The 25,341-nt window shown below is 42.2% G+C and overlaps 4 protein-coding genes across 5 annotated transcripts in view; 1 reads left to right on the forward strand and 3 right to left on the reverse strand.

Moving 5' to 3' along the window:
* Positions 1–25,341, forward strand: part of LOC306940127 (uncharacterized protein) — a 180,806-nt gene that overhangs the window by 96,960 nt on the left and 58,505 nt on the right. For both annotated transcript variants that reach the window (XM_079525118.1, XM_079525119.1), the window contains 12 exons: positions 141–185; positions 288–341; positions 1,863–1,907; positions 2,002–2,055; positions 3,004–3,048; positions 3,680–3,733; positions 4,963–5,007; positions 5,140–5,193; positions 23,043–23,150; positions 23,676–23,729; positions 24,629–24,682; positions 25,170–25,214. In XM_079525118.1, the coding sequence (XP_079381244.1) occupies positions 141–185; positions 288–341; positions 1,863–1,907; positions 2,002–2,055; positions 3,004–3,048; positions 3,680–3,733; positions 4,963–5,007; positions 5,140–5,193; positions 23,043–23,150; positions 23,676–23,729; positions 24,629–24,682; positions 25,170–25,214 (657 nt within the window). The remainder of the gene's footprint in view (positions 1–140; positions 186–287; positions 342–1,862; positions 1,908–2,001; positions 2,056–3,003; positions 3,049–3,679; positions 3,734–4,962; positions 5,008–5,139; positions 5,194–23,042; positions 23,151–23,675; positions 23,730–24,628; positions 24,683–25,169; positions 25,215–25,341) is intronic.
* Positions 5,887–10,626, reverse strand: LOC306940249 (E3 ubiquitin-protein ligase TRIM35-like; the record flags this gene model as incomplete). Its single annotated transcript, XM_079525271.1, has 2 exons — positions 5,887–7,306; positions 10,586–10,626. 2 exons carry the CDS (start codon positions 10,624–10,626, stop codon positions 5,887–5,889), a joined length of 1,461 nt encoding a protein of 486 aa, XP_079381397.1.
* On the reverse strand, positions 10,645–12,216 carry LOC306940250 (E3 ubiquitin-protein ligase TRIM35-like; the record flags this gene model as incomplete). The annotated part of the gene is made up of 1 exon (XM_079525272.1): positions 10,645–12,216. The coding sequence occupies one exon, from the start codon at positions 12,214–12,216 to the stop codon at positions 10,645–10,647; it is 1,572 nt and encodes a 523-aa protein (XP_079381398.1).
* LOC306939169 (E3 ubiquitin-protein ligase TRIM35-like) lies at positions 17,447–19,349 on the reverse strand. The gene has a single exon (XM_079523688.1). It carries the CDS (start codon positions 19,262–19,264, stop codon positions 17,711–17,713), a length of 1,554 nt encoding a protein of 517 aa, XP_079379814.1. The 5' UTR covers positions 19,265–19,349; the 3' UTR covers positions 17,447–17,710.

Consider the following 25,341-nt stretch of genomic DNA (forward strand, 5'->3'; position numbering starts at 1 on the left):
TATTTGGACCCATAAGGGTCCATTTGGTTCAATTCTCAGAGTTATAGTTAGTCTTTGAATTAAAAAAATATCTACGTTTTTTTTTTTTTTTTGTAAAGCTACTCATTGTCTCATTGTGTGCTTGATGTTCCACCATTCAGGGGGAAAGTGGACTGGATGGCGTGCCTGGATTGCCAGGCCCTGTTGTAAGTACAGCAGATACACAGACCACCAGGGTGCAAAATGTTTATGACGCTCTTTACCAATTGTTTGTGTGTGTGTGCGTGTGTGTGTGCTGTATGGTCCAGGGTGCACCAGGGTTGACAGGATCAGTTGGCGTTCAGGGAGATAACGGCTCACAGGTGAGATTGCACCAAACATTTTCACCCGTCTTACCAAGTCACCTGACCATGTTGCAATCTTTGATACCAAAATGATAATTAGATTGAGAGAAAATCTAGACTCTCAAGTATGTCTCCAGCTCAACTGGAGTCTGAGTGAGGACAATCTCCTAGCTTTTGCTGTTAGAAATGGGTGGAAACAATTAGAGTTTATATATAAAAAAGTGCAGAAAAGAATGAGCATGTTTGCTACGGTCATCCTGTTCACCCGGGTGTGATTTAATTACGTCAGAAATTATTTTGAACATAGCAACCATGCTCATTTTTTTCTGCACACAAAAGCCAGTTGTAGGAGTGGTTTACACCACTCAAAAAGAAGCAATCCAAAGTCTTCAGGGCGGCCCTTCATTTTGGGTCTGTTTTTTTGAGTGGTGTAAACCACTCCTACAACTGGCTTTGTTAGTGCAGAAAAAATGAGCATGGTTGCTATGTTCACCCTGTTCACCCGGGTATGATTTCCTACACCTGGCTTTGTTAGTGCAGAAAAAATGAGCATGGTTGCTATGTTCACCCGGGTGTGATTTCATTACGTCAGACATGATTTCATTACGTCAGACAGGCCTTACACCACTCAGTTCACACGGGTGTGATTTTTATTATATATATATATATAAAGTAGCAGGTGTAGGTGACTGTAGCCTGGAAAGGTGGAGGCATGCACTAGAGAGAGGAGGGATGAAAATCAGCAGGAGTAGGACTGTGTGCCTAAACGAGAGAGAGGGCAGTGGAACAGGGAGGATGCAAGGAGTAGAGGTGGCAAAGTCAAAGGTGAAGGAGTTTAAATACCTGGGGTCAACTATCCAAAGTAATGGGGAGTGCAGAAGAGATGGTGAAGAAGAGAGTGCAATCAGTGTGTAACAAATGGAGGAAAGTGTCAGGGATTATCTGTGACAGAATTGTACCAGTGAGAGGGAAGATGTACAGGACAGGACAGTAGTGAGACCAGCCGCGCTGTAAGGCTTGGAAACGGCGCTGGCACCGGCAATCGACGCTGCGATTCTCATTAGGAGTGACAAGCAGGGATAAGATCAGAAAGGACTACATTAAAGCAAGATAATTGCTTCTCTTGGTGATATTGAGATGGTTTGGGGCGGGCATGTGAAAAGGAGAGATGAGCGGTACATTGAGAGAAGGATGCTGAACATGGAACTGCCAGGTAAGAGGTGAAGTGGAAGGCCAGAGTGACATACAGGTGGCAGGAGTCACCGAGGAAGACAGAGGAAAATATTTAACTTTTTACAAATTGTTGTAAATTACAATTTACATTTTATACTGGAAGTCAACAAAGGTCTGATTGAGCTGAAACTTTGCCCAAATATGGAGATGCCTAACATCAAAGTACATACTTTGATGACTGACGTCATAGACATATGATGTCTGAAGGCATGCTGTTCTCCTGTATCAAAATCCTCCTTGGAAGAAGTGACAGTATCTTGAACTAAAGACGATGTAAATGGTCTAAACGTTTCTTTTATCTTCCAGGGCGATATGGGGCCTGTTGGTGTAGTGGGTCCTAAAGGCCCTCAGGTATGGTTTCTTTTGCTACATTGAACAATTTATAAGAATCTCCATATACATTATGTGTGTTTTAGAATACATATGTGCCCATTTCTGTCTCCAGGGGCCTCCAGGTTTAGATGGAGAGATTGGGGCTCCAGGACTCCATGGACTCCAGGTATGTCCCTCTTTGCTATGTACAGTATAAACATTAAACGATCACAAGAAGGCTCTGGCTATTACTCGCAAAGTCACAATCAATCAATGTACCATGCCTATGTACATTCCACTTTAAACCTCTAATCCAGTGGTGTACAAAGTCCAGCCCACGGGCCAATTGTAGCCCGGACAACAAGCTTTAAACTGAGTAGATTGGACCTTCCGTACCAGAGATAATGGCCAAGACATCTTGAAAACGGCCATTCGTGGCCAGATTATCGTTTTGTTTTTTGGGCAGGATTTGAGAACTCTAGTTTAACATGTGGCGTTAGACCGAGACTCGCTGCAGGCGGGTCGAGCTTCTAGTCTGATTACAATTGGTAATGTTAAATAAGGCTGAGTTATTTGTGTTTTCAAGACATTTGATATTGACAAAATTAAATTGTTGAAATGCAATGCATTTGTATGTGACTTTAATATGGTCCAAATGTGCATTCGCATAGGTAGGAGATGTAATCGGCCCTTGGGTGTTTTCATATTTTATAATTTGTCCCCGGTTTTGACACCCCTGCTGTAATCAGTATTTATGTATAGTACAGCATACTGTAGACTAGTAGTGCATTAATAATGTGTGTGCCAAAAACAAATATATCGATAAGAATCGCCAGCACCAAGGGTGACATGATTACCGTGTCACCCCTGGCATTCTTAACCTGAGGGTATAAACAGAAAACAAATGTAATTTCTCTCACAGAAGCTCTTTCAATGATTCTATGATAGCTACAGTCCCAATTATCCATGACCGTTCTCTGAGATGTGTAACAAAGAAAGAAAAGAAAGGTTGCTACCTGGCTGTTAAGCGTTTTGCAGAGTCTATGGAGGGTTGAGATTCTGTCACAGTGCTATCGTGTTCTCAGTAATTGACTTTAGGTTAAAGGTTGACTGTGATGCGGTCGTATTTTCACAGGGACGTCCTGGAATGGTTGGTGCCACCGGTCCGAAAGGAGAACCCGTAAGTCTGCTGTCCTCGTAAAACCACAATGGGTCTCCACACTAATGCAGTACTTCCCCCAATGAAACAAAAATATAGATGTACAAAATATAGATGTACAAGTTCAGAGCGGGTCACGATGCTATACATTGTGTGAGCTATTGAGCTTGTAGATCGGTTATTTAATTAAGGTGTGTGTGTGTGTGTGTGTGTGTGTGTGTGTGTGTGTGTGTGTGTGTGTGTGTGTGTGTGTGTGTGTGTGTGTGTGTGTGTGTGTGCTTGTGCTTGTGCTTGTGCTTGTGCTTGTGCTTGTGCTTGTGCTTTTGTTAGATGTAAGGGGAGGGGCTCCAAGGATAAAGGTTGAGTACTGTACATCTCTCACGGGAATGTCCTTTCAAAATCCATTTGAGAGATAATTTGCACCGCACGCCTTTTGAGTAAAAGGGAGGCAGCATTCCTGAGGTTCCTGGACCTTTTGACACCGTGATTAGTTCTAAAGATGAGGTCAATCTGCAAGGTCAAGAGTCCAGCTGTAACGTTGTATTACTCAGATCCAAAGGCAGGTTGTCATAGTGTGAGTGACGATCCCAGAATAGATCATTCTGTCTCTCTTAATTGCTTTATGCTTCCTCTGGCCCTTTTCTCCAATCAGGGACCTACTGGGCCTATGGGTGGTCGAGGGGAGCCCGGGTTTGAGGGGCCAATGGTGAGTTGTAGCATTGTCTCCAGGGTGTCGTATGAATGAATTATCCCGGCCTACACAGACATTTTAATGATTTTTACAAATACGTTGTTTGGTGCTTAGACAGTCTGTAGATGGGTGAATAACTATTACTTATCGGTTTTCCGAAAAACGCGCCCAGTGTGCAACCACCTTAACACTGTTTTTCTTGACTAATTATTTCATATGCTGCTATGCTCCTATTCCTATTCCTGCTATGAAGGAAGCCAAACAAAAATAACTTGTACTCTTACACAATAATTACCTGCTGTGCGCATCATTTAACAATAAAGAACAACCTTGAACCTTAATGATCAATGAAGTGTATTTTACACCATTGGTCCTCAAAGTGGGGTATGGGGACCCCCAAGGGTCCTTAGGGGGAGTACCAGGAGGTCCCGAGCTAAATTAGTTAATATGGCGTCACAATAATTTTAACCACTTTAACCATATTTTATACTTAAGCTATTCAACAATAGCAGATATACACACTGAGCTTGTTGATCTGCTATTTGGGATAAAGTGTGAAGAATTGTGCAAATCTTTGAATATATTTACACTGCGAACATTTTAGAGAGAGAGCGAGTGCATTTTCCAGCATCGACGTCGCCGCCAGCTGCCTAACAGCCATGGCAGTGTATCCACATTAGACTGACACCCTAACCTCACAGGGAAGCCACGGGTGATTTTTAACCAGCAACGCATGTCAGGAGACACGGGTGAGTTTTAACCAGCCACACGTGTCTTACTGGCAGCCCATGTCGGGAGCCACGGTACACTGTAGTATTAGATTTTTTTTTCTGCAATGTCCCGCCCCATATTTGCATACTGGGCCCTCATTGGTTATATCCTGGTTCCAGGCTAGCTACGCGAGGCTAGCTGTTAATCAGCAGTTGCTGCATCTGGACTGGCGGCCGCCACACGGACCGACACTGCCGCGGCACGGAGCGGCAGTGGAGTGTCATCCCCCCCCGCCGCGTCTGATCACCGCTGCCGGAGAATGCACTCGCTCCTAGAATTTTAACTCAGATCTTTGCTTCTGGAGGTCCCTGGCACAAAGCATTTTCAGATGGTGGTCCACGGCCAAAATACATATCATTTTGGGGGTCCTTGGCATGAAAAGGTTTGAGAACCACTGTTTTTTTTCTCAACTCTTTTAATCATCATCGTTCCTGTGTTGAAATATGTTCTGTCCTGTTTGTCATTGATTTCAGGGTGTGCTGGGGAGGAGGGGCCCAGCAGGTTTTCCTGGTGTAAATGTAAGTGCTAAATATGGGCGGTATAATGACTAGCAATGACTAATAATAATGATTAATAAATATTTTAAATCAATGTATTTATATTAATCATTCACAGATATTTTAAAACTATGTCCTTTCTGGTTTGCACAGGGTAACCGAGGACCAGATGGAGACAAAGGAGATCCTGGAATTAAAGGCGACAGAGTAGGTCCCACTATACATTCTGTTCAAACACTAACGGTAACATCACAGTATGTCCTCCTTTGGGCTGGGTAATTAATATAAAACATTATGTTAAAATATGTTAATCAAATAGTCAAGAAGCACTTTTTTTAAACATCTTTTATTTCTTGCATATCAACGAATCAACATTAGTCCGATTAACCGCTTAACTCTGTATTCAATTATTTAGTACGCTACAATGGTAGCGTACAATGGTACAGTATCATACAAAATAGCGCAAATAGCCGATCTACAAGCTCACAGCGTGCTGGGATGTGACACGTGAGCTTTTACTTCAGCTGTTTGTTATTTTATTAGTCCAGTAATATTCGTACTGTCTTCTATTTTGTATTATTACTATAGATCATCAGAACTATAATAATGATCTATAAATCAGACGATTTTCAATGTGATCTTTATTGTCTGTGTACAAGTTATTACTGTTTGTTCCTGTGACATTATGGCAGCATTAGAAATCGTAATAAAAGACAAACGATAGTCAACAACAAAAAGCAAACTTCACTATACAACTGCACAGCAGTACGCCAATGTTCACATCTTTATCATGTCTAAGACTGGGAACCCACCAAAAAAAGCTCATGCTCTTTGTGTGTGCGGGCAATTGCTCTCACCACAGCTGCAGTGTGGAAGAAAATCTGAAAATCATCTGTATGCTTATGCTTGCACGCCTGGCGGGTTTCTAGTGTAACTGTGCTCTTCCAGAGTTACACTGACCTTCCTTGGCAGCACCTTCACAGACCTACCATCGACAGCATTAAGAATGAATGGGAAGAGTGTCTCGGTGAAAGAGTGTGTGAAAGTGTGTAGGTGTGTGTTAGTATCAGGATCAGAGAAGGACAGCTTTCCTCTGTTCCAGTCCAGTTGGACTCTGATCCTCCAGGGTTTCTGCTTCACTGAGAGAACAGTGGTTGGCCCTGGACCGCAGTGTGCTCTGTATTCACTGTCATCTAACATTATTCTCCAGCATTTACCCTGTCTGTCTCCTGCTAACACACCTAATGTCCAGTATCTATTTTCTCCAATCACAACATCCCAGCTGTGAGTCCCGGAGTTGAAGCCCTCAGAACAAAGGACATGGTACAAGCAGTCTGAGTCAAACCTCTCTGGATTATCGGGAAGGTATACTGGTTGGGCAGAGTTGGGGTCTAGAATCACAGGAGTGTAGGAGATGATGTCCGCCATCTTGTCCCAGACTTTGAAGGTCAAGTTGCTCAGGTGTTTCACCACATCTATCTGTGCTCCTGATTCCAGCTGTGGTTCCTGCAGTGTGAACTGGACTCTTTCCGCTGTGGTCTTGTAATTCTGCAGGAACGAGACGTGTTCAGCTCTCAGCTCCTCCTCTATGGTCTTGACTGTATTTGAAAGGGTTGATATCTCTCTGTTCAGACCCTCAATCTTCTCCTTCATCATGTGACTCTTCTGCTCCTCTTCCTTCCTCAGTGCAGTGATTCTAGCCTTCTCTTCCTCCTGTAGAAACTGATGAAGCTTCTTAAACTGTTCATTAATCTGCCGCTCTGTGTTCTGGGTCTGGACCTTTATGTGTGCTGCTGTTTGGTCACATTTAGTTTTAACTTCATTAAACACATTCAGTTTCGCCAGTAAGCCCTTCAGCGATTTCTGAACTTCTTCCTTGCGATCCAGGGCAGCTTCATCGATGGGTCTGAAAGTGTGGTTGGTGTGATTTTCTGAATGAAGACACGTAACACACACTGGCTGATGATCTTCCAGGCAGAAGAGTTTGAATTTCTCAGCGTGCAGGCTGCAGAGAACCTCTGCTTCATTGATGGGTCTGAAACTGTGGTTCTTGTGTTTGTCTGAATGAACACACACAACACACACAGGCTGTTGATCTTCCAGGCAGAAGAGTTTACATTTCTCAGCATGCAGGCTGCAGAGATCCTCAGACCCTGTTGAAACTCTCTGACGTTTCTCTTGTAAGAATGTCTCACACAGGTTCTTCAGCGACAGGTTACAGGGTGGATCATCCATTGAAGACCTTTTATTACAATATGGACATTGCCTTGTTGGTCCGTGCCTCCACCATTCCTGCAGACAAGCTTTACAGAAGCTGTGGCTACATGGCAGAAGAACAGGATCTTTAAACGTGCCATGACAGAATGTACATGAAAAATCCTCTTCTGAAAACGATGACCTGGAAGCCATGTCTCTGAGTGAAAACACCTCAGCAGTCTCCAAAATCTTCTTTGATGTTTAGTTCCACTTATTTAATTTCTTGTTCAAGTCCCAAGGTGACAGCAGCAGGTTCAAGTTTTCTCGGTCACTATTGTCCTGTAGCTGTGGAAAAACACAGATGAAGAAATTATTTTACCTTTATTTTGCACTGAACAGTAAATGTTACATTCATGCATGCTGTCAGGTCTGTCTGGTTTGTTGGTTTATAGGCCTGTTGACTGGGTTCAATGCAGAGCAGTAGGCTACTTTCTTTATGTTGATTTAGGTTTTATAAAAAATATACCTACAGTAGCTCTCTATGCACTGGAGGTGGTTGGTGGAGATATTTTAAAGTCCTTTGGGGAGTTAAGATAGTTTTTTTGGTTGATGCAAGACTTGCTGCAGTGGTGTTCAATTAGATCTTTACCAAATTGATGTCTTGCCGATGATAACTGGAGACTTTCCTGATATCTCCAATGAATCACAAGAAGAGTTAACCAGTAAGGGAGAGACAGTCGCTGTGTTTATCTCGGATCGCTTTTGCAAAACTGCTCCTCTGTGACTACGCCTGCCCCCTTTTATACTGTGCCTACTACAGTAGCTGGATGTTGTCTCGCTCATGTCACGATGAGTCAGCGATAACCATATATGGAGTTCTCTATGCCCAAATATGGTGTATGTATGTTGTCTAATCTGTGTTAGTATGATGTCAGACTCAAACGATTCAGGTGGCTCCATACCCAACCCAACCAGGACCATATATGGAGTTAACCATTTGTACGAATATGGAGTACATGAGGTCGCTCACGCTAACCTCTTGGGTAACCAAGGTTCACAAATGTGGTACACATTCCGTGCTCAGCCAATCAAATCATCACTATGGGGTACACACAGACACAAAGCTGGGCATAGGAGGGGCTAGGGCCCCTCAAAAAGAGCATATAGCCATAATGGGGAGTGAGTACATACCTAACAATAGATTCCAAACAAATATGAAAAATATAAAAATGCTCTGGCACCATCAGTAATACATAACACAGATTTTTGGTTTAGAAAATATTATGTTGCAAAAGTGAACCAAATGACAGATGTATTCTATTGCCAGCATAAACTCATTGAACCATACATTTCTATTTCTCAAAGAGCCATTGACTCTGGATTGCAATTCTATTGACCTGATTCTGGAAACCTGTTGAAGAATATCTTAAAAACAAAAGGAGAACGGTAATAAAGTCTAATCTCATTTTAGATAGATTTAGAAATCCAGTGACAAAATGCAAACAAATATTGTACACCAAAAGACATTGATTTGAGTACAGTATGTCTACTGAATAGATAATGCCTCCATGTGCAATAGCAGTGTATAGATCATGCATGGTTTGTTATTGATTGAACAGTGATTCTCAAACACTTTATTTTCAAGGACATCCAATTTGGATATTTGGCTAAGGCTACAGAGCCTCATTTGATCAAATTAACACAACTGTAATTACAAGATATCTTGAACCAGCTGCTCGAACCAGTGCTGTTTGTCTCGTTAGGACCCGCTGCAGTGGAGTTCCATCCGAACTTAACCGGGATGCCGAAACCTCTAATATAATACTATCTGGGTTGCAAGGCCAAATATTCCGTCTATTCTGCTTAGGACTCGTGTCCAGAGTAGGAGTTGCTATTAACCGCTATAAACCTCTGATGATGATCCTTCTTTTATACGGTTATTACGTAGATGCGTGTCATGATGACAACGCCATCCAACTGAATACGTATCACTATGACGATGACACGATGTGTATATCCATATATGAGGTTTCTACATTAGTCTGATGTCAGCATTGGATATCTCCGTTATCTCCACATATGAGCTATAAATTATCCCCATATGGAGCTCCAAGTTGAAAGCCTTTTATCCCCATATATGAACATCCAAGTGGAAAGCCTTTTATCCCCATACAATTTACAATTTAGGCATTTAGCAGACGCTCTTAATCCAGAGCGACTTACATTAAGCATGAACAAACATCACATACAGTATATAAAAAGTGTTGCGAAGGCTCTCAAATGGATCTCAAATGGATCTCCATATATGGGGATAATTTATAGCCCATATGTGGAGATAATGGAAATATCCAATGCTGACATCAGATTAATATGGGAACGCCATATAGGGATATACACGTGTGTCATCGTCATATGCGATTGGATAGCATTGTCATTATGACACACATATAACTAAAAGTATAAAAGGATTACAGTCAGAGACTTAAGGTGGCAGAATATCTTCTAATATCTTTGGCCTGAGTCGGTTGGATAGGACGGAATATCTGGCCAAGCAAATTATAGAGCTTTTCATTGGAGGTTTCCATATCCCGGTTAAGTTCGTATCGAACACCACTGTAGTGGGTCCTAACTAAATCAGCATTGGTCGAGCTATTTTTCAAAAAGCATTTATCATGAAACATGCGTAAGCTAAGAACTTAACTGTGGAATATCTATATAATGAAACTATACATATAAACTATACAAATATACTATACTATGCTATGTATGTGCTATGACTACATACAATGCAATTATAGTGCTGTCTACATAACATGCTATAAGTCTGTATCAAATGCTATCTAAGTCTACAAAAGTGCTATCTAAGGGGGTAGGGTAAGTGCTATGGGCCATGATGGAGTCTGAAAAGGTGGGTTTTCAGACTACGGCGGAAGATTGGGAGTGACGCTGCAGTTCTGACTGATATTGACTTGTTATGCCGTTTTTTTAATTAGTTTTTAATGTTGCAACACTTAAAATATAGAATAAGACATTTTAACGGTAATATTGTATATCGTATCGATATCGCAATATTTGGCATAAATACCGAGATATGACATTTTGTCCATATCGTGCAGCCCTAAGGTGCATGAGCATAGCAGCCGCGGTGTACTGTGCAATATTCATTCATACATGCTGCTGGTTTTTGTATTGTATTGTCCTTTTTGTTTTTGTATCTATGGTTGTCTGTATATGTTGAGTATGAACCAAGACAAATTCCTATCAACTTGTTGACATGGCAAATAAATTCTTGAATCTTGAATACATTCATACATTATTCAAGGTGCAGGACGTTATTCAAGATGCAACATCATTCAAGGTGCGTATAGTCTGCGGGTGGTTCAAGGAAGACCTCAGTTTCAACCCGACAGCCGTCAGGCCGCTGAGCAGGGCATCGCCTTTCATCGGGTCACTGGGCAAGGCTCATGCCTTGCTCGGCGTCCTGTTGACAGACTCATGGCATGCTTCAGCAATATGACGGCTGTTGGGTGGAAACTGTTCGTTAGCCTGCTGGTGCTGCTGTTGATACTGCGGTAGGCCCCCTTGCCCTTCCGCGGGCGTTGCGATGGGTTGAACAGTTTGTGACTTGGGTGGGGCTTGTCCTTGATGATGCGCTGAGCTTTGGCTTCGTATCGCTTGTTGTACAATCCCTGCAGCTCGGGGAGCTTGCGGAGACCTACCATTGGCATTGACACCATTAAGAATGAATGGAAAGAGTGTCTCGGTGAAAGAGTGTGTGAAGGTGTGTAGGTGTGTGTTAGTATCAGGATCAGAGAAGGACAGCTTTCCTCTGTTCCAGTCCAGTTGGACTCTGATCCTCCAGGGTTTCTGCTTCACTGAGATAACAGTGGTTGGACCTGGACTGCAGTATGCTCGGTATACACGATCACATAACATGATTCTCCAGCATTTACCCTGTCTGTCTCCATTCTTCCTCCAGTAAGACTCTGCTAACACTCCTAATGTCCAGTATCCATTTTTTCCAACCACAACATCCCAGATGCGAGTCCCGGAGTTGAAGCCCTCAGAACCCAGGACATGGTACAAGCAGTCAAACCTCTCTGGGTTGTCAGGAAGCTCCTGTCTCTCTCCATGTCTCGCACTCGCCAGATCATCAGACAGGCTGTATACTGGATGGGCAGAGTTGGGGTCCAGAATCACAGGAGTGTAGGAGACAATGTCCCTCATCTTGTCCCTGACTCTGAAGGCCAGATTATGCAGGTGTTTGGCCACATCTATCAGTGCTCCAGGGTTCAGCTGTGGTTCCTGCAGTGTGAGCTTGACTCTTGCCACTGTGGTCTTGTAGTTCTGCAGGAACGAGACGTGTTCAGCTCTCAGCTCCTCCTCTATGGTCTTGACTGTATTTGAAAGGGTTGATATCTCTCTGTTCAGACCCTCAATCTTCTCCTTCATCATCTGACTCTTCTGCTCCTCTTCCTTCCTCAGTGCAGTGATTCTAGCCTTCTCTTCCTCCTGTAGAAACTGATGAAGCTTCTTAAACTGTTCATTAATCTGCCGCTCTGTGTTCCGGGCCTGGACCTTTATGTGTGCTGCTGTTTGGTAAAATTTTGTTTTAACTTCATTAAACACTTTCAGTTTCGCCAGTAAGCACTTCAGCGATTTCTGGACTTCCTCCTTGCAATCCAGGGCAGCTTCATCGATGGGTCTGAAACTGTGATTGTTGTGTTTGTCTGATTGAACACACCCAACACACACTGGCTGATGATCTTCCAGGCAGAAGAGTTTGAATTTCTCAGCGTGCAGGCTGCAGAGAACCTCTGCTTCATCAATGGGTCTGAAACTGTGGTTCTTGTGTTTGTCTGAATGAACACACACAACACACACAGGCTGTTGATCTTCCAGGCAGAAGAGTTTAAATTTCTCAGCATGCAGGCTGCAGAGATCCTCCGACCCTGTTGAAACTCTCTGACGTTTCTCCTGTAAGAATGTATCACACAGGTTCTTCAGCGCGAGGTTACAGGGTGGATCATCCATTGAAGACCTTTTGTTACAAGATGGACATTGCCTTATTGGTCTGTGCCTCCACCATTCCTGCAGACAGGCTTTACAGAAGCTGTGGCTACATGGCAGGAGAACAGGATCTTTAAATGTTTCATGACAGAAAGGACAGGAAAAATCTTTTAAAAAATACTTTGAAGCCATTTTAGTCTCTGTGAATACACCAACACTCTGCTCAGGACAGGAATCCGCCATGAAGTATACTTGAATCCTGGTTCTTGTTAAAGTTGACAGCAGCAAGTTCAAGTTTTCTGGGTTAGTATAATGTCCTGTAGCTGTGGAAAAACACAGATGAAGAAATTATTGCTGATGAGGACTGGAGACTTTCCTGATATCCCAAATGATTTGCAAGCCGAGTTAACCAGAAGGGGCTGAAGAGATAGACAGTCGCCGTGTTTATCTAAGATCGCTTGTAAAACTGCTCCTGTGACTATGCCTACTACAACCTTTTATACTGTGCCCAATAGCTGGATGTTATCTTGCTCACGTCACGATGACTCTGTGATAATAACCATATATGGAGTTCTCATCACAGCTATGCCCAAATATGGAGTAGGCCTATGTTGTCTAATCTGTGTCAGTATGATGTCAGACTCCAACGATTCAGGTGGCTCCATACTCAACCCAACCAGAACCATATATGGAGTTCTCGGTTATCCATTAAAAGGAGAAATTAGGTCAAATGTCTGCCAAATATGACGTAAATCTTGTCCCCACACGTCTCATATTGCCATTGACAATGAAAGGAGAATATCTTGATAACAAAAGGAGAATGGTAATAAAGTCTATATCAATTGACTCAGCATTTTAGATATACTTTCAGTGACAAAATACAAACAAAAATATTGTACCAAAAGACATTGATTGAATAGGCCTACTTGAATAGATAATGCCTCCATGTGCTATAGCAGCCTATAGAGATCATGGTTTGTTATTGATGAACAGTGAACTCAAGACATCAAATTTGGATATGTGGCTATTAGGCTACTTACATGGACAGTTACAGTTGTGTTAATTGTATCAAATGAGGCTTTATTTGACAATGACTGTAACTATATAAAATACTACTCAAACTAGTGCTGGTTGTCTGGGCTAGGACCCGCCGCAGTGGTGTCCAATTAGAACTTAACCGGGATGCCGAAAAGTCTTACATAACGATATCTGGGTTGTAAGGCCAGATATTGCTGAGGATATCTGGGTTCTAAGGCCAAATACCCTGTCTCATACGGAAGGCGATGGAGTTTCTCGCAAGGAGCATAGCAAATGCTGCTAGCTCACCTAAACCTCTTCGGATTCTTCTCATAAGGTTTTACTGGATGCGTGTCATGGATGATGATGATGCAAGTCAACTGGGTGCGTGTCATGATGACGATGCCAAAGTGTATACCCATATATGAGGTTTCTACATTAGCCTGATGTCAGTTCTGGATGTCGCCGTCGTCCTCATATATGGAGCTCTAGGTGAAAGCCTTTGTTATAGTAACTGTCCATGTAAGTTTAATTACTGCATTATTCCAGAAAACGATACAATACAAACCAGTAAGACGCCCTGAGGGCGACCTCGCCTGCTGAAACAACAGAGCTTCTTAATACAGATTAAGAAGCAGGAGTTAAACTATTAATCTGATGTCCGTGAAGTCAGATGTAAAGTTGCTGGCCGGCTCCATATACTAATATGCAGATCTAGGTGATGATCCAGTCTTCTCCAGGTATGGCTATCCAGCGTTTGATGAGGTCATGACATGATCCTCATATATGGAGATCGAGGTGATCATAGTCTGCTCCACGTGTTGTACCAACTTGGTTAATTTGTAAGTGTGACTCGCATCGCGGCAACCACACTGGTTATCATGAGACTGACACCATATGTCCATATATGTGCTTAATAAATTAAACATCAGGGATCTCCATATATGGGCATAAAGGGATTGTGGTGTGGGTGCCCTAGCAGGGTGTTAGGCTGTCCAGTGTCCTGAGCTGTTTTGAAGGTAGAGTGGAGATCTATCATTCTGGAGATCAAACATTCTGCTGAGCTGAACATCATTGTGATGTCAGAACAGGCCAGCTCCATATATGGAGATCGAGGGGTTTGATGAGGTCAGATCAACATATGGAATGAATTCTGTACTGGCCATACAGTATATGGAGCGTATCTTGAGTGTACACTGTACAGGGTTTGATGAGGTCAGATCAACATATGGAATGTCAGAACAGGTCAGCTCCATACGTATATGGAGATCTAACGGTTTGATCAGGTCAGATCAACATATGAAATTAATTCTGTACTGGCCATATATGGAGCGTGTCACGAGTTGTTCTGTGAGTGTGGAGTTGAGGATGTCTTCCATGGATTGGAACAAGTTTATGTTGTGATGCTAAAAGAGATGCTTTTTGATAAGATCAAACATACTTGGGCAGAAGAGATTTGGAGTAAACCTAAATTACGTACATAAATATGACTAATACACTGGAAAGTATGTTTTATTTAACCTGCCAAAGACAAAAAGATCAGTTTGTGCTCAATGTGTGACCTCAATGAAATGGAGAATGAGTATAATTTTGTGTTGTATTGTCCTTTTTATTGGAGGGAGAAACGTTGTTTAATAATATCAACTATGCTGATATGATGGATATGAAAGATGCACAACTTATTAACTGTTTATTTGAAAAATACTTATTTAAATTGGCAAACTATCTAGAGAGAGCCTGGGACCTGAGGAAAAACAATTACAGCCAGTAAGGGATATGTATTGTATTATGTTTTGTATTTGTATATGTTGTAGGCAATCGGCAAGAAGTGTATATCTGAATAATTGTAACTGTATGAAAAGCTGTCATATAGTCCCATGAGAGATGGGCCACGAGGTGGCATGACACTTAATAAAATAATTCATTCATTTGCTGGAGAAAAATAAACAAGTCATGAAATGTTTAAAATGCAAATATGGACCCCAATGCTTTGGAGTATCTTTTTGTCTCCACCAGGCCGAAGGCATGGTGAGAGAGTATGTTTTGCACTCCGTCCGTGTGTGTGTCTGTCCGTCCGTGTGTGTGTCCGTCCGTGTGTCCTTCCGTCCGTCCGTTACCAGCTAATCTCCGGCACCGTTAACCCGGTCGATGCCAAACTTTGCACACACACTCCCTAGATGCCAACGATGAACCTCTGCCCCGCATTTTCCAGAACGGCCTGTTATAGCGCCACCATGAGGCAGCTTTTCACATTTGTTACCTAAAACTGCACCGATCTGCGTGAAACGTTGCATGCACACTCCCTAGAGGCCAAGGACAAACCTTTGACCTGCATTTTCCGCATCTGCCTTTTATAGCGCCACCAGGAGGCCGACTTTTGTAAAACACATTTTTGGATATTACTCCTCCAGATTCTGTCCAAAAATCTCACAAATCGTTACACAGTATCTCTATGGTCATGTGCTCAAGTCGGATCTGTCCGATATTTCATATTCCACCCTAATTGGCTATAATTGCCTTTCACAGTTTGCAAGATTGCCCCGTTTTGAACAAAAGCCTCAAATCATGACCACAGCATGCAATTTACGTGAAATCTTTCACACATTTTCTTACTAGGCTGAGGAATATATCCCACCCTTTTCACATTGGCCTGTTATAGCGCCACCAACAGGTTGATTTTTGCAAAACAGGTTGATTGGAACAAAATGCCTCAAATCATCCAATTGCCATACAAGGCAAACATGTTTATATTACTACTAAACATTTTGCCAAACATCTCACACAGTCCTATCCTCCTGGTGGAGACCTGTGCCCAGAAGGGCACTTTTTCTAGTTGTCACTGTACACTACATTGAACAATTACCCATCCTAACTATGAGGAGCAGCTACAGGGGTTAAGTGTGTTGGGGACACTTCAACACAGACCATGGCTGGGGTGTGAACCGGTGACCTTGTTTCCCGGACAGCCTCTCTCCCCATTCAGTCATTGCTGCCCCTAATGTTATCAACATTATTCATTATTCAACTCAACAATAAAAAAAGATGTGACATTTGGGAATAGAATATCTCTATTGCTAGAAAATGTTTAAATCATTGTAGTTGTACGTGTACAGTTAGTTGTGTTGTGAATGTGATCATGACCTGTCAGTACTGATTGATGTATTCAATTGGTGTCTTGCTTGGTATTGCTGTTTTCTCCAGATATAGCATTAAATATTAGGGAGATTTAAAGATATATAAATTAATATGAAACTCTTGTTGAACTTGTTTCTTCCAGTGTTCATCATAATGTCTGATTATATTACGTCTTTCATAAATGTTCATATGATTGATGATATGATTATTATATCCTAATGGGAGAGGTTCTGAGCTTCAAGACAAAAGGTGTTCATTTGAAATGTTACATGACTGATCATACAAAATGAACAAGCAATTAAACATTCATCTTTACCCCCAAATATACAATATTCTATATATCAACACAACTACTGCTCAAGGTGATCTTTGTCTGTGTACTGTACAGGTACAAAATAGTACAAACTAGAAAAAGTGCCCCTCGGGGCACAGGTCTCCACCAGGGCAGGTCAGGTTGTGGCCTCCTGGTGGCGCTATAATAGGCCAATGTGAAAAGGGTGCCATTTCTTCATACGCCTTTGATGGCAATTGGATGATTTGAGGCATTTTGTTCCAAAAATGTGTTTTGCAAAAATCAACCTGTTGGTGGCGCTATAACAGGCCAATGTGAAAAGGGTGGGATATATTCCTCAGCCTAGTAAGAAAATGTGTGAAAGATTTCACGTAAATTGCATGCTGCATTCATGATTTGAGGCTTTTGTTCAAAATGGGGCAATCTTGCAAACTTTGAAAGCCAATTATAGCCAATTAGGATGGAATATGAAATATCGGACAGATCCAACTTGAGCACATGACCATAGAGATACTGTGTAACGTTTGTGAGATTTTTGGACAGAATCTGGAGGAGTAATATCAAAAAATGTGTTTTACAAAAGTCGGCCTCCTGGTGGCGCAATAAAAGAAAGATGCGTAAAATGCAGGTCAAAGGTTTGTCCTTGGCCTCTAGGGAGTGTGCATGCAACGTTTCACGCAGATCGGTGCAGTTATAGGTTAAAATGGTGAAAAGCTGCCTCATGGTGGCGCTATAACAGGCCGTTCTGGAAAATGTGGGGCAGAGGTTCATCGTTGGCATCCAGGGAGTGTGTGTGCAAAGTTTGGCATCGACCGGGTTAACGGTGCCGGAGATTAGCTGGTAACGGACGGAAGGAAGGACGGACGGACGGACGGACACACACACACACACACGGACGGAGTGCAAAACATACTCTCTCCCCATGCCTTCGGCCTGGTGGAGACAATTATCCTGTGCTCCTGTGACATTGTGGCAGCATTATAAATTGTAATAAAAGAAAAAATGTTCTATATACAACTGCAGCAGCACACCAATGTTGCACTCTTCAACAAATAAAACTTCTGGGAACTCAGATTACAACATGACTAACTGCTCTTCCAGAGTTACACTGACCTTCCTTGGCAACACCTTCACAGAGCTACCACTGACAGAATTGAATGGGAAGAGTGTCTCTGTGAAAGAGTGTGTGAAGGTGTGTAGGTTTGTGTTAGTATCAGGATCAGAGAAGGACAGCTTTCCTCTCTTCCAGTCCAGTTGGACTCTGATCCTCCAGGGTTTCTGCTTCACTGAGAGAACAGTGGTTGGCCCTGAACTGCCGTATGCTCTGTATACACTATTACATAACATGATTCTCCAGCATTTACCCTGTGTATCTCTACTCTTCCTCTGGTAAGACTCTGCTAACAGTCCTACTGTCCAGTATCCATTTTCTCCAACCGCAATATCCCAGCTGTGAGTCCCGGAGTTGAAGCCCTCAGAACCCAGGACATGGTACAAGCAGTCAAACCTCTCTGGGTTGTCAGGAAGCTCCTGTCTCTCTCCATGTATTGCACTGGTCAGATCATCAGACAGGCTGTATACTGGATGGGCAGAGTTGGGGTCCAGAATCACAGGAGTGTAGGAGACAATGTCCCTCATCTTGTCCCAGACTTTGAAGGCCAGGTTGCCCAGGTGTTTGGCCACATCAATCAGTGCTCCAGGGTTCAGCTGTGGTTCCTGCAGTGTGAACTGGACTCTTTCCGCTGTGGTCTTGTAATTCTGCAGGAACGAGACGTGTTCAGCTCTCAGCTCCTCCTCTATGGTCTTGACTGTATTTGAAAGGGTTGATATCTCTCTGTTCAGACCCTCAATCTTCTCCTTCATCATGTGACTCTTCTGCTCCTCTTCCTTCCTCAGTGCAGTGATTCTAGCCTTCTCTTCCTCCTGTAGAAACTGATGAAGCTTCTTAAACTGTTCATTAATCTGCCGCTCTGTGTTCTGGGTCTGGACCTTTATGTGTGCTGCTGTTTGGTCACATTTAGTTTTAACTTCATTAAACACTTTCAGTTTCGCCAGTAAGCGCTTCAGCGATTTCTGGACTTCTTCCTTGTGATCCAGGGCAGCTTCATCGATGGGTCTGAAACTGTGGTTGGTGTGTGTTTCTGAATGAAGACACACAACACACACTGGCTGATGATCTTCCAGGCAGAAGAGTTTGAATTTCTCAGCATGCAGGCTGCAGAGAACCTCTGCTTCATCGATTGGTCTGAAACTGTGGTTCTTGTGTTTGTCTGAATGAACACACACAACACACACAGGCTGTTGATCTTCCAGGCAGAAGAGATTACATTTCTCAGCATGCAGGCTGCAGAGAACCTCAGACCCTATTGAAACTCTCTGACGTTTATCCTGTAAGAATGTCTCACACAGGTACTTCAGCCCCGGGTTGGATCGCCAGGGTGGATCATCCATTGAAGACCTTTTGTTACAAGATGGACATTGCCTTGTTGATCTCTGACTCTGTCTCCACCATTCCTGCAGACAGGCTTTACAGAAGCTGTGGCTACATGGCAGGAGAACAGGATCTTTAAATGTTTCATGACACAAAGGACAGGAAAAATCTTCTTCTGAAAAATACTTTGACGCCATTTTAGTCTTTGCTCAGGACAGGAATCAGCCCTGAAGTTGACTTGAATCCTGGTTCTTGTTCAAGTTGACAGCAGCAGGTTCAAGTTTTCTGTGTCCGTATTGTCCTGTAGCTGTGGAAAAACACAGATGAAGAAATTATGGCTACATTGCTCACTACTTAAGGCATAATGAAATGTAGAAAATGTTGCCTTATATAGGTTGTCAATGGTGGCCATATGGATTTGGCCGCTGTGGCAAAGGTCCCCGAAGGTCGCTGGCTCGGGCGCCCTAGCTAAATCATTAGAGCATGCCCTGGGCTACATCTGTGCAAAATGTTGAGCTCTTAGACGAATTAGCGCGAAATATACCTATGCTCCTCAACTATCCCATGAAAGTCAGCAGTGTCTCTTCCTTCTGTAAGCTTCCTTGGCTCACGCTAATGTTACACACTTCAATGAATGAGTCCATATCAGTGTGGTTTGAGTTTATGACCGTTTTACTGGACATCAAGGAACTGCAACAAGACAGTTAAACACACACAAATTGAGTGAGACACATGTTCTGTCCAGCTTGTGTCACATTCACCAAACAGGATGTATAGCTTCCTCATTGTCTGACTGGCAGAAACATGCTGACTCACTGGACATAACATAATACATAAATAACATCACATTCAGTTTAAACTTTAAATTAAAATAACAAAAATACATGACACCAAATAGTTCTGTTATCATAATAGCATACCACTATCACAGTGAGTTGGAATTATATAAATAACGTCAGACAGTCACAGTAGCAGCTTGGGGCCTCCTGCAGTCACTATCACAGTTAGCATTAGCTGCTATAGCTAAGCTACCAAACTGCTAAGCATGTAGTTTACAGTACACTAAAACATTGTGGAGACACACGGCCACCTTTTCCACTATCAACATATATCCCCTGTTCATATGCTACTTTATATGTCTAAATGAACCCACATTCTTATATCTCACCTGCAACAAGACAGTTAAACACACACAAATTGAGTGAGACACATGTTCTGTCCAGCTTGTGTCACATTCACCAAACAGGATGTATGGCTTCCTCATTGTCTGACTGGCAGAAACATGCTGACTCACTGGAGTATATTGCCCCCTTGTGGCTTAGAAGAGCTATAGCTCTGTTTTGTTCTTGGCAGGGTCGAAACACAGTGACTATTGGTATTTGAGACTAACATTACATAGAACAATGACAAAATGAAATACACTTATGCATGAACTTTTATCTTTTTAACTATTTGACTTGTAATCCCATGAACTACATTATGGACTTGAGTAAGAATGAATTATAATGAAATAAACAACCAAACAATAGGGGGTGGCTTTGGCTTATCCTACACTAACCTCTTGGGTAACCAAGGTGATCTAATTCTCTCTCACACAATGAAAAAGAGCATATAGCCATAATGAGTGAGTAGGCTACATACCTATAACAATAGTTGCCAAACAAATATGAAAATCTAATAGAAAATATATTAAGTTACAAAAGTGAAGCAAATTTAACAGAAGACATTGAGTAGGCCAATTTGCATAGATACAGGTAATGCAATAATGAAAATGATGCTTCAGTTCATTCATGACATCCAAATTGGCTACAGTATTTGGTAAGACCCTCATTTGACACACTAACAGTAAATGTACATTTTATTGCTGCAGTATATTTCTGAAAATAGTACAGTACAACTGATAATGGACATATTTCTCCACACAGTTTTTTGCTATTATATTAAGAGAGCTAGAACATTTACATTTAAATTGTCATATGATAGATGGAATGGTTGACCTGGACAGTCTGGACTCCTTTCCAGATGATGTTATAGGGTGTTCTGTTAGTCTAGAGCCCCACCCTGTGGACACCGGACATTACGTTACTGTATAATATACCTCTCGTGAACTTAATGTGTTGTAATCTTACCGTCATTCGCACTTTAGACAACCTGGCTTGATGACTCTTTATTAATTTATGCACAGGTCTACACTTGCAACAGATGTGAGTTAATTTAGATTTATATTTTCCAATTGTAGTGTTCCTATATATAGAAACAACATTTTCACATGGACTGTTGGTCACAATTCACAGTGCTCAAACACAAAACCTAAACTAAATTAAAGTGTCGAGAGAACCCTGCATCTCCTCACTCGTCTTGCTACTCTGAAATGTTTGTTATGAGAGGACGGGAATGCAACATAATCCAACAAAATTACCATCCGTGACAACAATGTATTTTTACCTCTATGCAATCATATTAGTGCAATAATGTGTTGATAATTTTGTACAGAAAGAAGAGATTAAGTATATTTACCTAGCTACAGTATCTTGAACAACACTTCGGCATGTGTAGAAAATGGAAGTCTACTTATGTGAACCATTCTTGTTCACGACGGTATGTCAGACTTTTAGAATGGCAGCGCCATCTAGTGGTTTTAGTGGGAACATATTTTCCACTTCGCTACACTTTAGCAGGCACGTGCAGAGGGGGGGGGGGGGGCTAGGGGGGCTTGAGCACCTGCCCTTTTGCAGAAAGTGCCCTTTCCCAAAAAAAACACATCCCCCCCCACATAAGGGCATGTGGGGGGGGATGTGATGTGGGGGGCCAATAAGGGCTTATGTGGGGGGCCAATAAGGGCTTGTGTGGGGGGCCAATAAGGGCTTGTGTGGGGGGGCAAATGAGGGCTTGTGTGGGGGGCAAATGAGGGCTTGTGTGGGGGGAGGCTTATGTGGGGGGCCAATAAGGGCTTGTGTGGGGGGCAAATAAGGGCTTATGTGTGGGGGGCCAATAAGTGCCATTGGCCCTTCAAGACAAACATTTGACAAGTAATGATAATTCCACTATCATAATGAATTATCTGCCAAACTGCCATCAGTCAGTTTTAGTTTCAGACTAATGAGAACATATTGCTTATTTTACTGTCCAATGACATGAAATGGCACAAGGGACGGACTCCACAAAAAGACCACCCCAAAAAATCACACATGTGCCCTTTTCTGGAGTTTGAGCCCCTGCCCCCTCAGTGCTCTCTGCACGGCCCTGCACTTTAGTTTTAGTTTTTACCTGCTATTTTTGGCGCAGAACGGAATTAAAGCATATACAAACCCATATAACACTAACAGTAAGAAAACACACAATGGTATAAGGTTGAGTGGTAAATAGGCTACAGGATGTTTTCCCTTCAGGTCAAACAAAATGTTGGCTCACTGAATTGGAAAGACACTGAACATTGAATTTCAATGTCAATATGGTTGCCATGAAAAAAATGTAAAAAATGATATACATAATTGTAGCTGCATAAGCTACTTGACCCAAATCCCAGTAAATTCATCATAAACCACTTTTATTTTACTGAAACATTCATGGATCTTTTTTTTTTTTTTTTTACCTGAAAAGTCTATTATGCTTATCTTAATATATAATAATGTGTTTAAGTTCAATGTTGTCCGCCCACCCATCCAGTATGACATTTTTTATCTAAAAATACTGCATACGTTTTAAATGCGTTTGAAATGTATAGTTACTTCACAGGCAGGGTCCCTCTAAAATAAATAATCATAATAGTCCTGCTAAAAATCGTTCAATATTCAGAAAACTTCCTTGGCAATCGCTTATGCTGCTGCACATAACCCATCACAGGAGGAAGCACACATATTTCTATTGGTGTATTTTAACAGATCAATTCAAACTGTCTGTCTGTCTGTCTGTCTGTCTGTGTGTCTCTCTCTGTCTCTGTCTCTCTCAATCTCTCTCTCTCTCATATATTCCCAGGGTGTTCGGGGGGCCTCAGGTATCAGGGGTCCTCAGGGAGAGAGGGGCCCTACTGGTTCCTTTGGTTTCCCGGGGCCAAAGGGCCAGCCTGGAACCAAAGGTCTTGAGGTATAAACATAATATTACTACTGTGCCGAGTTATGTCATCCTTGATGTGTAATAGGCCTATATAGCAGCCTTGTTCTACTGTAAGATCTTTTCAATTGCACTTTTTTTCAATTACATTTCATGCTTTTTACTTTATTATTATACTAGATGAAAAGCATTGGTGGAGATGGGATATTTCATTCATTGTACTGCTCTATTGCAGTGGTTCTCAAATTGGGGACCGGGCTCAGGACCCCCAGGGGTCCTTGAGGGGGTTCCATGTGGGGTCCCCAGTTAAATGATTGATAGTCCAAATGGACCCTTGCAGGTCTATAAGTAATGGAAATGGAACCGGTCCATTTGGTTTACATGCTCTCTGAGTTATGGGGATTTGTGAATCATGACTGGGGGTTCCTTGAAATAGAATAAGTTTGAGAACCACGGCTGTATTGTAGCTTATGTTCTTTTAACCAGATGAAGAAATGTGTCTGACAATGAGAAGAGGGAGACATGCTCGGTTGATTTTATTTTTATTTCTCCATTCAGGGAGAAAATGGTGAAACTGGCCCTCAGGGTAAACAAGGCAGCCAAGGGTTAAAGGTTAGTGATGATCATTTTGTAGAAATAATACCAAGAAATATCAGTTTGCTAATCGATGAACATCAAGGATAGCCTGTTTCAGATCGTTTTTTGCCGTTTTCTTTGGTCTTGGGTGTGAAAATCGATTAAATATTGGTGATGTTAAATGACTCGGAGTGAAATGAAAGTAGGTGTATGGTGTTGGCAATTGGTACCCACTGGGAAATTAGTTTGTAGAAGTGCAATACACAAACCATTGCAATCCAATACACCTAATGCATCACATTCACATGAACACAATAATGCAGAAGACCACATAACACACATCATCATGACAGCGATGTACAATACATCCACATCTGCACATGCAACGTGTGATGTGACATCACATGTTGCATGTACAGGTAGGTGCAGGTAGGTAGGTAGTTCTTCAGAGTAATTGACAGAATGAGGTTTTGAACCGGTATAGGCTTTTCGTCTTTTTAACCATTCATTTAAAAAGCTTTAGTCTTAGTGAGTTTCAACTGTACTTGGACTGCTTTTTTCCCCATCTACACCAAATCTCTTTGTCAAAAATAGCCAATCTACAAGCTCGAAACACGCATGGCTCATTTTGAGCTTGTACGTCGGCTATTTTTGCCGGATGTGCCCCCCAGAATGGGCCATGCTGGGGTGCAAGTGCTTACGTTTGTTCCCGGTCAGCACCTCATCACAGTCATTTGTGTGCATTAACTTTCCTGCTATAGACTAATCCATGGAGGGGTGCCCTGGGCTGTCACGTACGATTTTAACAGACACCTATCAGCCAATCCGAATGTGTATTTTTCATGGCCGTAGTGGCCTACAGTATGTATATTGAGGTATTGAACATTGGTTGTCGATACTCGACTGCTGTCACTAACATGTGAACATCTTTGAAGGGGAACAGAGGTCCAGACGGACGTAATGGAAAACCAGGACTGAGGGGGAACAAGGTATAGGCCTTATACACTGCTCTGTGTGGTTTACTGTACATTCATGTGTATGCATTCACAGCCAAAAAGTGACACTTTCAGGTGGTACACTTTGCACTATGCTTAGTGCATTGCTTCTCAAAGTGGGGTCTGGGTCTGGCATAAATTCTTATCTGCATTTTAATGTGATTATTACTATCAATATATATTTTTAGAGTTACGTTGCTCATCTGTACCTTCTTGCATTTTAGTAGTCACATTTATTGCATTGTATAGCTTTTTTGCCCATAATTTAATGCACATTATTTACATAAATCTACTACAGTATATACAGTACCATAGTGTATAAATCATTACTTTTCTGGAAGTGGGACACATTTACTGTGTTCCAATGGATCCAATGTAGTCATTTAGTCACAAGCTTGTGTTACCTTTTCAACAATGTGTCCTTGCTTCAAGAGACTACCCCAAACACAGGAGCATTTTCTGTTTTGCTTTCTTTCTCCAGGGCCGAACTGGGCCAAGGGGACACGTTGGCCAGCCCGGTCTATCGGTATGCATCCATCTACTGTAGACTGCTGTCCAAAATGCCATAGAGAAACAATGTAATTTAGACCAGGGGTTCTCAACCCGTGGGTCGCGACCCCTCGGGGGGTCGCCAAATTATTTTAGGGGGTCCC

This window comes from Electrona antarctica (genome assembly GCF_951216825.1).
Source record: "Electrona antarctica genome assembly, chromosome: 16".
In the NCBI taxonomy this organism is placed as follows: domain Eukaryota; kingdom Metazoa; phylum Chordata; class Actinopteri; order Myctophiformes; family Myctophidae; genus Electrona; species Electrona antarctica.

Excerpts from the sequence above, each read along its gene's own strand:
- LOC306939169 (XM_079523688.1), bottom strand. The coding sequence starts at position 19,264 with ATGGCGTCAAAGTATTTTTCAGAAGAAGATTTTTCCTGTCCTTTGTGT.